This window comes from Nuphar pumila, chromosome 13 (assembly GCF_984573655.1).
Source record: "Nuphar pumila chromosome 13, dmNupPumi1.hap1.1, whole genome shotgun sequence".
Lineage (NCBI taxonomy): Eukaryota > Viridiplantae > Streptophyta > Magnoliopsida > Nymphaeales > Nymphaeaceae > Nuphar > Nuphar pumila.
This window is the reverse complement of record NC_143261.1, coordinates 88,920,210-88,933,866: the sequence shown is the minus strand read 5'-3', so window position 1 is coordinate 88,933,866 and position 13,657 is coordinate 88,920,210. Positions and strand designations below refer to the sequence as shown.

General features: G+C 37.0%; 1 protein-coding gene across 2 annotated transcripts in view; it reads right to left on the bottom strand.

The window, feature by feature from the left end:
- Positions 1–2,004: 2,004 nt before the first annotated feature.
- LOC149819071 (DNA (cytosine-5)-methyltransferase CMT2-like) overlaps positions 2,005–13,657 on the bottom strand; it is a 46,240-nt gene continuing 34,587 nt past the window's right edge. For both annotated transcript variants that reach the window (XM_089986034.1, XM_089986035.1), the window contains exons 16-21: positions 3,442–3,563; positions 3,045–3,149; positions 2,886–2,929; positions 2,742–2,811; positions 2,558–2,661; positions 2,005–2,390 (exon numbers count right to left, since the gene is read on the bottom strand). In XM_089986034.1, coding sequence (XP_089842160.1) covers positions 2,219–2,390; positions 2,558–2,661; positions 2,742–2,811; positions 2,886–2,929; positions 3,045–3,149; positions 3,442–3,563 — 617 coding nt within the window. In that variant the 3' untranslated portion in view covers positions 2,005–2,218. The remainder of the gene's footprint in view (positions 2,391–2,557; positions 2,662–2,741; positions 2,812–2,885; positions 2,930–3,044; positions 3,150–3,441; positions 3,564–13,657) is intronic.

The window sequence follows — 13,657 nt, the reverse complement described above, 5'->3', positions numbered from 1 at the left end:
ATCCGACTAACCTAAAAGTAACAAAACTATAGGTAGTAGATGGACGTATAAAGTCAAAACTAAGAGTGATGAAAAACCTTAAAAAAAACAAGGCCAAGTTATATGTCAAAAGGCATGCACAAGAATACGGGATAGACTATAATGAGACATTTGCACCAGTAGGTAGGATGACTTCGGTTAGGATCTTTATTGTTGTTGCTTTTAAAAGTTAACCTATCTACCAAATGAATGTAAAAAATACATTTTTAAATTAAGATTTAAAAGAAGTTTATAAGGATTCACCTACTGGATATGAAGTATCTTATAGTAAGATGTTTTGATTGAGAAAGGTTTTTTATGGTTTGAACAGACACCAAAGCCTAGCATGACTATTTTCGTTTTGTTATATTGATGCTTAGTTTTAAATCTTGTTATGTTACTACCATGTCTACTAAGAAATCTGATGCAGGGATTGCTATTTTTCTTCTTTATGTTCATGATATGATCATTATAGGTGAAGACAAATAGGAAATAAAGTATACTAAGTGTATTCTTAAAAAATATTTTGAAATGATTGATCTTGTATTTCTTAAATTTTTTCTAAAAATTGAGGTTGCCTACTCTCTTAAAGGGATATTTGCTTTCTCAAACCAAGTTTGCTAATAATATCATTGACAAGTCACTCATTACTAAAGAAAAAATAATGGACACACTTGAAGTTATTAATGCCAAGATGAAGATTGATGATGGGACACCTAGATGATCCAACATTGTATCACCAAATGATTGGTGTCTTAACTTATTTAACTATTATTATGCATGATATTGTCAATGGGACCAGCATTCCTAGACCTCCACCAGTTTCACAAGGGAGGTATAATGATCAGAACAGGAACTATGACAGGCCACTGTATGACAGGCAAAGAGAACCGATGCAGCAGCAAGACCCTGCTCAATTTGAGAGACGGGATCTAAGTGCTACACAAGGTGGAAGACAGGATTATCCACCACCACCAAGAAACTTTTCTCCCGGTGGTGATTACCAGAACGTCATGCAAGGTGTAAGACATGATTATCCATCACCACCAAGGAACTTTGCTCCCAATGGTAATCAACAAAATTCCGTGCAAGGTGGAGGACAGAATCACCCACCACCACCACCAAGGAACTTTGCTCCCAGCGGTAATCAACCAAACTCCATGCAAGGTGGAGGACAAAATTACCCACCACCACCAAGAAATTTTGCTCCCACTGGACAAGGACATATGCGTGGTTATGGTCTGCCAACTAGTAGGAGCTTCTCTCCACCATATGGGAGTGACTACAACCAAGGGGGCCAACTGTGAATCTCTTCGAGTGATTTTAATCACATTAGAAGGTTCACAACAAATGTGCAAACGTAAAAATGTCTGTACAAATATATTATGAATCTCCTCAATAATTTTAACTATATTCAAAAGTTCTCAAAATATGTGGTAAAAAATTCTGCACAAATACATTATGAATGGTAAAATAATCCTAAAAAGTCAAGAACCAATGGTTTCGAACATAAGGAGAATTTTGGCATATTTGTGTTTTCGCAAAAAAAAACACTAATTTTATAGGACTGCACAGTCATTTTTCAAAGAAATTTGGTACAACTGGTTCTTAGGTTTTTTTATCATGAGATCACATCTGTACAATCATATTTGCCAAAAAATATTTTTAAAATCTATTTTCAAAAGTGGTTTGGATGGCGTACCTCTTCCGTTGATTCGACGGTCCCCAGTCAGAAATTTCACAAAAACTTCTGATGTGTAATTTTCTTCCTATGAAATTTTCTCGCACTTCCAAACAAACCCTTAAAAAGGGTTGGCGGTTGGGAAAAGAAATAGGATTTACATTCCAATTTCTGCCACCTTGCATTGCAATTGTGCATAATAAGGTATTTCTAGAATTAACAACAAAAAGGTGAAAAAAAATTGAGAAAAATACTCACATGTCTACGTGCAGTCCCTTTTGGCCACAAATAGCAAACATGTCAAATAGTTTCTTCACCTTCCAAATTTTTTATTTTAAAGAAAAGAAAATCGAACTTCGAATATACAGCTCAACAGTCCAAGCTGTGTTAAATTGCTTTCAGATTATTTTCAATGCTACACACTGATTAGCTAAAATCTATTATTAGTGTGGAAGGATGACTCGTCACATTCCAAGCATACGGCTTCAATCTAAAACAGATTATAATTAGTAAAAAGAATTACTTTCTAAATCTTGACGGTTCTGTCTTGGATAAATGAAGAACACGAGGATATCTCGTTGGTAGTGTCATGAGAGGCTCATTGCTGCTCAGGTTCTGGTACGCTACACCCAGTGCATACCCCAGCCCCCAAGAGACAGGAACTGCAACTGCATTACCAATCTGGGTATATCTGCAATACACGGCAGATTCAAGAAAAAAGAATAACGGCAGCAATGACAACAAAAACAATGGGAGATACATGGAGACGCAGTGAAAAAGCTTTTCCAGGAGCAGGCAGTTAGGTGAGGGATCTAAACATTTAGGCTAGACTCATACAGCTTCCAACACATGGCATACCTTTCTTTAACAGTGCCACAAAATCTATACCAATCTGGAAAACCTTGCAGCCTCGCAATCTCGCGGACAGTGAGGACCCTATCTTCCTCAGGATGTAATATAGCCTAAAGAAAATGAACATTTTTGCAGAATCATTTTTTACTACCCAATATTGTTCTTAACTAGAAAATAGATGCATCCTTACCCGGTCATGAGGCACAGCAGTGGTTAACACGGTGGATATTATCTCATCCCACCATAATCGCCCAAAAGGCCTGCAGATAATCTGGCATCAAAAGGCATTACAAGGGACAAAAGCAGAGCACCTAAGCACAATGACTGATCTCACCTCTTAGATCTTCCATGTCCATAGGTCATGGCATAATCTGGAACCTAGTAGCAACAGGAATTACACTAAAGTGACTAGTTGTAGGACGAGGCATGCCCACATGGACGCACAAATAGCAACATATTCAAGCAATTTTGATGAATTAGTAAACCATCTTACCAGCTGTTTTCCTGAAGGCAAAGTGATCCTCCTAATCTTTTGATCCCATGCAACAGTGCCATCTTCTCCTACTACAATACCCGGAAGGTCCCTAAAGCATGCACCCTATGGATCACACAAATACTCCTATATGATAAGAACACTGATATGAAAGGTCGGAAACTAGAATACAACTTATGTTGAAAAATCGTGCAACTTGGTCCTATCTGGGTGGCTCACCAAAGACCGCCAAGTCTTTAGCACACTTGGAAATAGTTGCTGGAATTCATGCAGCTGATGATTCGGACTCGAGACAAGGTTTCAAAATTGTCTAAGTTCCAAATAGCAATCAGATCCATAGATTCCAGTTACAGTCTTAAGTTGCTATTCCTACAACGATTTTATCTTGTTCAACCACCTTCTTCTTTGGAATTTGACAAACTCGCAGGTAGTCATCTTCACTTAATGGAAGAGGTCGATGATCATATAGTACAGGTTCTCCACGCCTTCTTTTTACACCATGACCAATATCTGTTTCACCTAGAGAACAAAGAAGGCAGAATAGGATGAGACTAAACTTAAAAACGAAAGAGAAAAGGACCTTCCTACTACCTGCTGCATAAAAAAGCAAAAAAAAAAACTGAAACTTTCAAGGAACTAGAAAAAGGTAAACTTCAAAACAAGAAAAAAAAAGCACTAGCAAAATCCTAATTTGATTTAATAAACCTATCATGAAAGGAGACAATTCAGTAAAATGTGTTTTAGATGCTTGAAGTCTAATGTAATTTAATGTGCAATGCTTCTGTGTACTCTATCTTATATCTTTGTTCACTCTGATCTGAAGTCTGCATTCAACTAATTTATTGTAATTGGAGAGCCAGTCAATCTGCAATTTCAGCTTACTCTAACAATTTATGTTAATGTGGAACTCCAATTCTTCAGTTAAAATTGTGTACCAAAACCTATCTTTAGATGGTTTTATCTCATGACAATCCTCTACAATCTAGCGTGGTGTTTAGTAAGACTAACATAGTACATGACAAAGCCAGTTTTTTTTGTCCTTTTTCCATTCCTGGAAGGTATGTCACATGGGTATGGGTACAGCTGCGGGTCCGGAGGGTACGACACGGCAATTTCAAAAAATGCAGGTACGGGGACACGGCAATCTATATATTAAATATCACATAAATACAAAATAAATTCAAAATAAACTGAATATAATCTAAATATATATGCTATATCCAAAGTATATCTTATATACTGAAAATATAAAATTATAAACTGAAAATATAATTATAAATTATAAATTGAATACAAACTTGTATGTACGGAGGGTAAAATGGCGTGACTAGGTATTGACGTGTGTCAACATGGGTACGGAGGGCAAAATGGAGTGTCCTTGTGACAGCCTGGAACAGATAAAAACTAAAACTTGTAAATTAAAACAGAAGAAAAGCAACTTTTCATGTGCCACTAAAGTTTATCTATTTTCAAAGAGATAACTAAGGACACTTAAGACCACCTTTTGCATTTTGCAATGATTTGTTCAAGGGAATTTTGCAACCCTACATTTTTTAAATTCCGGAACTTTTTTCTGGTCGTCTTCAGATACTAAACTATAGACAGACTGAAATGTAGAATCTCTGTTAAAATGACTTCATAAGTTCCAAAACAACCACTTGTTTGCAAACTGTTAATCACAGCATCAGGAAGAACCATAAAAAGATCATTCGCTTTAACGTAGTTGCCAATGGCAATCTCGTAATAACCAAGGTAAGAAAAAATATTCTAGCATAATTGATAACTTCAAGCAGTTCTATCATTAGTGTGTGTGTGTGTTTCCAATTAAGGTTACACAAGGGTCTGCTTTAAGCCCATACCTTTTTTCTTTAGTTATGGATGAAATACCATATCTAGGTAATGTTGTGAAAAGCATTGAGGCATGGTGAAACGCTCCACCAGAAACTGAGATGAGGCCTAAGCCTCAAAAAAAATTGAAAACTTAAAAAAAACTTTAATAAATATCTAAAATACAAATAAATAAAAGAAACACTAAAAATAAATGCCAAATTTTTAACACTTAAAAGGACATAATTTAAAGCCCTTAAAAACATGTATCTTCACCAAACACTATATCAAAAGGGTCAGCCAACACATTTTTGCATGTATAAACGCAATAGAATGCCAGAATATTAACAAACACAAAAAAGCCCCTAATTTAAAACCCTAAAATACATTTATCTTCACCAAACACTACATCAAAAGGATTGGCACCTATGTCACATGGGTGCAGGTACAGGGGTGCGGCACTTTCAAAAAACTTGGGTGCGGGGATGCGGCAAATATATATATATATATATATATATATATATATATATAGTCCAAAAGTTGGACATAAATGACCCTGGATGCGGTCAACGCACTCAGGGTCAGGTTGACCTTAGCCACACGCGCACCCACGTTGCGTCGACGCGGGTGTAGCACCCAGTTGGCCGAGTCCCTGTGACATAGATTGGCACACACATTTTTGCATGCACACACATAATGGAATGCCAAAAAATTAACAAACACACACAAGCCCTTAATTTGGAGCCCTAAAATCCATTTATCTTCACTAAACACTACATCAAAAGGGTCAGCCAACACATATTTGCATGCATATATGCATCTACTTAAAACAAAGCAAAAGATTGCAAAAATGCCAAAAAAATGCTTAAAATGAAACCCTCAAAATCCACTCATTTTGCCTATAACCTAACTCAAAGGGTCAGTTAACAAAAAAGAAAGAGGAAGACAAAGAGAGACAGAGCAACACCGAGAGAGAGAGCAAAGAGAGACGAGAAACAATGAGAGAGAGTGAGAGTGAGAGATGAGAGAGACACTAAGATGGAGAGACAAAGAGAGAGGGAGAGAGAGAGAGACCCTAATTAGGGTCAAGGCATCCCGCTCTTTCTTCCTTAATTTGGGACAAATTGGGGCTTTGACCCCCATTTGACCCAATATGCCATTTAGATGTGCCTTAAGGCAAGGGACTCACCTTGGGGCGAGGCGCACTTTTTGCACCTTAAGATGCATTTTTAACAACGTTGATCTAAGTAGAAGTGTCTTTCTGTATGCTCTTTGCAGATGATATAGCACTGGTGTAATACCCAATAATTTTTCAAAGATTTTGTTCGGATATAAATATCTAAGGTAATGAATATTTTTGACAAACTATTCTATGATTTTTTAATGCAAGGTTGCGACTGCGTCGAAATTTTGAGAAAAACAAAAGTGATTTCGTCGAAATCGCAGCTCGTACGCTCGCAAAACACACCCAACAACCTCAAGGAAAAATCATATTTTTTAAGATTTATTTTATAAGTTTCGAACACATTATTTCGTTCGTATCGAAATTCTAAGAAAGTCAATCTCAATTTCGTTGATATCAGAGTTGTAATGCATTCAAAACATGCTCGACAAGTTTCAAGGGTAAAATAGTCATTTTATAAATATTGCAGGGATATTTATGAACAGTACGATCATATTTGTCCATCCACAGGTTGACTAAGCCAGTCAACTATAATTATGGTTTGATAAAAAATTTAAAATAAAGTAAAATAATGAATATATATATATATATATATATATATATATATATATCTTTAAATGCATAAGTTGGAACTTAGTTACATTAACTAAGTTTACTCAATTAATATATCTAAGTAGCTTGACCAGTCTAGTTCAACTGGCCGGGTCATGGATCCCAACCCAAGATCCACTTTCTCACCCCAAAAAGGTGTCAACTGTTTTGAGCCCCTTGTATAAACACTCAACACTTGTGAAGGGTAGCACACTCACAAGGCCCATTTGGTGTTGCCATTTGGCAACACCAAAGGGGTCTCTCCAACCCTATTTAAAGGGCTCAACCACACACACACACCCATTAACACATCCTCACTTCTCTCCCTCTATTACTCCCTACTTCACTCCCTCTCCTCCTCCACCATCCTCACCATCACCTTCCATTCTTCTCTTCATTTTGGTGGCTGCACCACCAGCAACCACCACAACTGGTGGTTGCACCCCTTAGCCCTGCAACTTTCAGCCCTTGCACCAACCCAGTTTCCTCTTCCCGTACCCAATTCAATCCTTGACCCGGTCTTTCACATTTTCCGATTCTCTTACCGGTTCTTTCAAAGCAAAATCAAACCGATTTTATCACTACCATCACCATCACATGTCAAAAATTTATTAGAGGAAAAATCCCCCAAGATTTTTTGGAAATTTTTCCATCTCTTATCAAAGCACTATAAGAGGTAAGCTCTATCCAAATGCAAGTGAATTTTGAATATTTAAAAATATTTTGAAAGCGTACATGTTCGCTTATATTCGAATTGTTATAGATGACGTATTCGTTACCCAATTCAATCTTGACCAAGTCTATTGCATTTTTCGATTCTCTTACCGATTCCTTCAAAGCAAAATCAAACTGATTTGATCGCCATCACACGTCAGAAATTTATTGGAGGAAATTTTTCCTGGGATTTTTTGAGAATTTTTTCGTCTCTTATCAAAGCACTATACGAGGTAAGCTCTATCCAAATGTGAGTGAATTTTGAATATTTAAATATATTTTGGAAGCGTATATGTTCGCTTATATTCGAATTGTTACACATGACATATTCATTTTTGCCTCATGAATACAATATATATAGGGTGCTTCAAATAAAATAACTTATATATATACACATTTAATTTCAAATAAAGTAGTTTTTTATATGTGTCATACTTTGAATAAAACAAATATATTTCAAATAAAATAATAAGTTTTGGTACTATCCTACTTGGAATAAAATAATCGTATTTCAAATAAAATAAGAGTTTTTGTATGTACCATACTTTGAGGAAAATGATTATATCTCAATAAAATAAATAGGTGTTCCCTTCCGAATAAAATAATATAAGCATTATGTTTCGAATAAAATGGTAGTTTTTGATATGCATCACTCTAAAATATTATAAAGATGCATGCATATATTTTGAATAAAATAATACTTTCTGCTTATAATCCGCTTTGCGAAGATAAAATATTTGAAGCATGCATAACATCTCTGCTTAGCTCAAGAATAGAGCTCTAGGTTCAGAGAACCCTGCTGAAAATAGAACAGTCTGCTCTGAATAAAAAAGAATATAGTTGCGGCGCAAAAGAGGATAAGGTTCTGAAAGACCTTTCTGGTACACAGTTTTGTCCTGGGATTGAATCGGGTACGAGATTGAAATAAATTAACTCTCAAAATGTGAAATAAAGCACTATCTGATAAATAAAACATGCCTACACACAAAAACTTAAGATATTGATCTGCCACATTGGCGAAGTGATGGTATATACAGAGCAAGTACTGATTGGGTCAAGTACACATACATGACTCTGGTTATTACCCTAAAAACGGGTACTTGGGTTACTGAATCTCATTCTGGCCTATACAGTGTAAGGCACTTAAAATAATCTCTGTAATAAAGATAGCCCTTCTAACCCATTTTGTTCTGATCTCTACCTTGAAAAAGATAGATGGTACATCTTCGAGTGTTTGATCAGTGTTCTGATTTTTGGGAGCGAAGTGTAATGAAATATGCGGAAAAACAAAGAGTGTGATAAGCACTTACAATACCCACTAATGAACAAACAAAAGAGGTAACACTCAAACCCACAAGAGACAACACAACATAAAAATATAAATGTCTCTTATTGAAAAAGAGAGAGACCTCTCAAGAGTAAAAAATACAAGAGGGGTTCACCCCTATATATACACAAAAGGAGAGAAGGGATGGCCTTATGGCCTTAAAAGAAGAGCCACCTAAGGGCTCTCCATGGAGTCATTGGGAGCCCCCAACGGTCACAAATGTGACCGTTGGGGGCCCCATCGACTCCATGGTGGGGCCCCTTTTAAGTGAGCAAAAAAAGAAAAAATAAAAATAAAAAAGAGAATTACAAAAAATAAATGAAAAGAAACAAGTACCCCTATCGGGTACTCGTGAAATGACTAAAATACCACTATTGGGTATATTAGACAATATATATATAAACAGATATATATATGGATTACATGTATTTTAACACCCTCCCTCAAGCTTTACGGGGATATAACCGAAAGCTTGTTAAGGAGAAACAAAAAGCGAGGAGCAACAAGGGCCTTAGTGAAGAAGTCCGCCAACTGGTACTCGGATGTGACGTAAGGTAGTGTTATGGTTCCTCTTAATATTCATCACGTACGTAGTGGCAGTCCATCTCAATATGCTTAGTACGCTCATGAAAGGTGTGATTGCCTGCAATATAAATTACGCTTTTGTTGTCACAACACATCTTCGAAGGAGTAGAGATGACAATGCCCATATCACTGAGGAGACTTCTTAGCCATACAAGTTCCATAGTTGTAGTGGCCATAGCACGATATTCCGCTTCTGTTGAGGACAAGGATACTTTGTGCTGCTTCTTGCATCTTCAAGAAATCATAGTCACCTAAGAAAACATAAAAACCCGTAGTTGAGACTCGGTCATTGGGATTTCCGTTCCCAATCAGCATCAGTATAAGCAATTAAATCGAGTGATGAAGAGGAGGAAAGAAAAACTCCCTTAGTTATGGTGTTTTTGATATATCTGACGATCCTTAAGACTGCACTCATGTGCACTGTTGTAGGTGCATGTTGAAACCGACTGACAGATTGGACGACATGAGCTATGTCTGGCCGAGTGATGGATAAGTAGGTTAGAGACCCAACAAGTTGCCGGTAGGGAGTAGGATCCTCGAGAAGTGTTCCATCTTCCAACCTTAACTTTGCATTGATGACTTCAGGGGTTTCTGTCTTCTTATTAGCGGAGATACCAGATTTGGAACAAATGTCAACAACAAGTTTCATCTGAGAGAGAATGTACCCTTGAGGAAAGTACGCCACTTCAATTCCTAAAAAATATCTTAAGAAACCAAGGTCAGACATGTCAAAATTTTCTTTCAAAACTTTCTTAATATCATTAATTCCTTGCTCATCACTTCCAGTGATGATCATATCATCAACATAAAGTAGTAAAATAACTACTAAAGACCCTGCACTTTTCACAAACAAAGCAGTGTCAGTATAACATGAACGAAAATTCAAACTTATCATTACATTATTAAATCTATCATGCCAAGCCTTTGGGGCTTGTTTCAAACCATATAATGCCTTTTTAAGTTTGAGAATTTTATTTTTACCAATACATACTCCTGGTGGATGATCCATGTAAACTTTTTCATTTAATTCACCATTTAGGAATGCATTCTTAACATCTAGTTGATAGATAGGCCATTTTTTGACTGACGCAACGACGATAAGAGTCCTAACACTGGTCATCCTAGCTACGGGTGCAAAAGTTTCTTCATAATCTATACCGTATTCCTGAGCATATAATTTTCCTACTAGTCGGGATTTATAGTGTTCTAATGAACCATCACTTTTAGTTTTAATTTTGAAGACCCGTCTGCATCCAATCGATCTCTTTCCAGTGGGTAATGAAGTTATTTCCCAAGTTTTTGCCTTTTCAAGGGCATTAAGCTCTAAGTTCATGTCTTCAACCCATTGGGGAATGTTTTTGGCCTCATTATAGTGTGAAGGTTCATGAAATGAGTGCAACGCAATTAGACATGCTTTATACCTTGGAGTTAGTGACTCATAGGAAACAAACCTATTAGGAGGATTGGAGATTCGACCGGATCTCCTTAAAGAGGTTTCTTCTATGTTGGATCCTTGAGAGTATTTTTCTAAGGCGCTCATTTGAGCTTGTTGACCACGCCTAACATAGGTTTGGATTGGTCTATCACTTTCATTTTCAACATTGTCAAGAGGAATATCCTCTAGGTCATTCAACGACTCATTAGAGATTTCTTCTTCTTGAGCAGTCTCATCTTCTTGGGAGAGAAGATCAAATAAGAAAGCATATTCACTTTCGTCAATATCTTTAGTTTTCATAAAACCATTTTCATTTTCCAAAAAAGTTACATCTTTGGATACATAGAGTTTATTATTTTTCAAATCAAAACATCTAAAACCCATTTGATTTTCTCTATATCCTAAGAAAACACACTCAATAGCTTTAGAAGATAATTTGTCTCTTTTATGTGTAAGGACAAAACATTTACACCCAAAAATTCTTAATCTATTGAAATCGGGTGTTCTTTCAAATAGTTTTTCATATGGAGATTATTTTGTAAGGATGAAGATATCATTCTATTTATCAAGTAAGTTGAGGTTAAGGCGACTTCGGCCCAAAAACTCTTTGAAATTCCTTTGGAAATAAGGAGTGTCCTAGTGGTTCCATGTAGTGTCTATGCTTTCTTTCGGCTAAACCATTTTGTTGAGGAGTCCTAGAACACGATCTTTGATAACAAATTACATTTATTTCTAAATAATTTTGAAATTCATTTGATAGATATTCTCCACCTGAATCGGATCTAAGAGCAGAGATATTACTTGAAAATTGATTTTTGACTATCATATGAAATTTTTTGAAGAAGTCAAAGACTTCGGATTTTAAATTGAGAAAGTGATGCAGTGCAGAGGCGATGTTCTCACGATAACGGGTGCTCCCGCTGCCGCTCCTCGATGCAGCCACAGGAAACAAGCTACAACGTAACAGGCATGACACTGTTATAGTTCTCCCACGCACGATCAGGCGTGTGACAATAAATAACACAGGCGAACTGCACTTGATGCAACGAACAGGGGAAATCGCAATGGTCACGCGAAGAGGGGTTGACGCTGATGGCTTCGTGCGATGCACAGTCGTGTAGCGTGAATAAAGTAGAAACACGTGAAGCAATGACAAAAAAATAAGAAACTGGGAACAAGGAACCCAGTACTACGTATCTGAAGGAAGAATCCACTAATAATGCCCACAGAATGGGTTTGCTAACAGGGAGTAATGAATAAAAAAAAACAAAAGATCAATGGGTCTGAGTAACGTGTTATTAAAAGACTGACATTGCTGACAGGAAAAGAGAAATCATTAACTAATAGGAAAAATGATTGGCAGTGCTTGGAAAGGAAGAAAATAAAAGGGTTTGACAACAATAGACGCCAGACTGTAAAGGAAAACAACAACAAAATAAGGAAAAAGAAAACAGCTGAAGAAGGAAAAGACGGCTGCTGCAATTCTGAAAATATTCTCCTCCTTTCACGAAACCCTTGGCAGCTTATTTGAAGGGCTTCAGCTGGATTCGGGTCTCGGGTCCGGACCTGGATCCGAAACAACATCTGCGTGTTGTTGAGTCTGTGATGCCCAGGCCTGCTCTGCATCGTTGTTCTGGGCCTGCTCTGCATCAGAAAGTAGATCCACACATATCTAGTGTAGTCATCAATGAAAGTAACGTAATAGGAGTATCCGCCTTTAGACATGATCGGAGAAGGACCCCAAACGTCCGAACGGACTAACTCAAAAGGTCTTTTGGACATAAAAGTTCCATTTGGAAAAGAGGTGGATTTCATTTTGCCAAAAATACAACTCTTGCAAACAAAATGTTTCTCATTACAAAATTTCTTTCCAAATGGAAAGGAGTACATTTTGAGAAACTTGGATGTCCAAGTCTTTGATGCCAAATTTCAATATTTTTATCTTGGACATAGTTACAAAAGGAGTTAGTGAGAAGTTTCAAGTTGCTCATGTAATAAAAATCTCCCCTCCTATGGCCTTGCCCAATCTGCTTCCCGGATCGGAGATCCTGTATAGAGCAATCCGTAGTTGAGAAGGAGATTTCACATCCATGATCACATATTTGAGCAACAGAAAGGAGATTTAAATTAAGTTGAGGTACCACTCTCACGTTTGGCATAAAGAAATCTTTAGAAAAATTTAAGGTTCCAAAACTTTTTACTTGTAAAGATGTACCATCGGCAGTTGAAACATAGGAGTTTTTAGAGTTATTACACAAATCGGAAAGCTCATTTTCAAGAGGGGTCATATGAAAGGAAGCTCCAGAATCAAGGATCCAAGAAGACATACCTGGAGGAGAGGAAGAAGTTATGGCGGCACCCGAGGTTGATGGAATCTTGAGTAGAGTTTGTAGTGCTTCCGATAGTTGAGCAAGAGAAAAAGACTCCTTCCCTTTGATAGTTTTCTCCTTCTTTTGAGTAGCTTCTTCAATGGAGGCAACCTTGTTTTTAGGTGCTTTATTCAACTTAGGGCAATTAGGTCTTATGTGACCCGCTTCTTGGCAATGATGGCAAATGGCTTTTCTATAGTTGCCATTGTAATTATTTTGCCTTCCAAAGTGTGGAGGCTTATAGGCTTTTACATGGTTGTCGGGTTTAGATACGGCCAAAACATCAACTCATCCTTTAATCATGCCAAGACGAGTTTCTTCTTGACATATTTCGGCTATGGCATCTTCCAAGGGAAGAGGCTTAGATCTATGAAGAAGGGAAGATCTAACTTGTTCATATTCGGGCCTAAGCCCATGTAGAAATTGGAAAAAGTGTTCTTTTTTCATTTGTTCTCTTCTTAGTTCCACATCCACACTAGAAACCTACTTTGGTTCTAGTAAAGATAGCTCATCCCATAAGGGTCCAAGAGTGTTATAGTAATCCCTTACACTCATTTCTCCTTCCTTGATAGTCCGGATTTT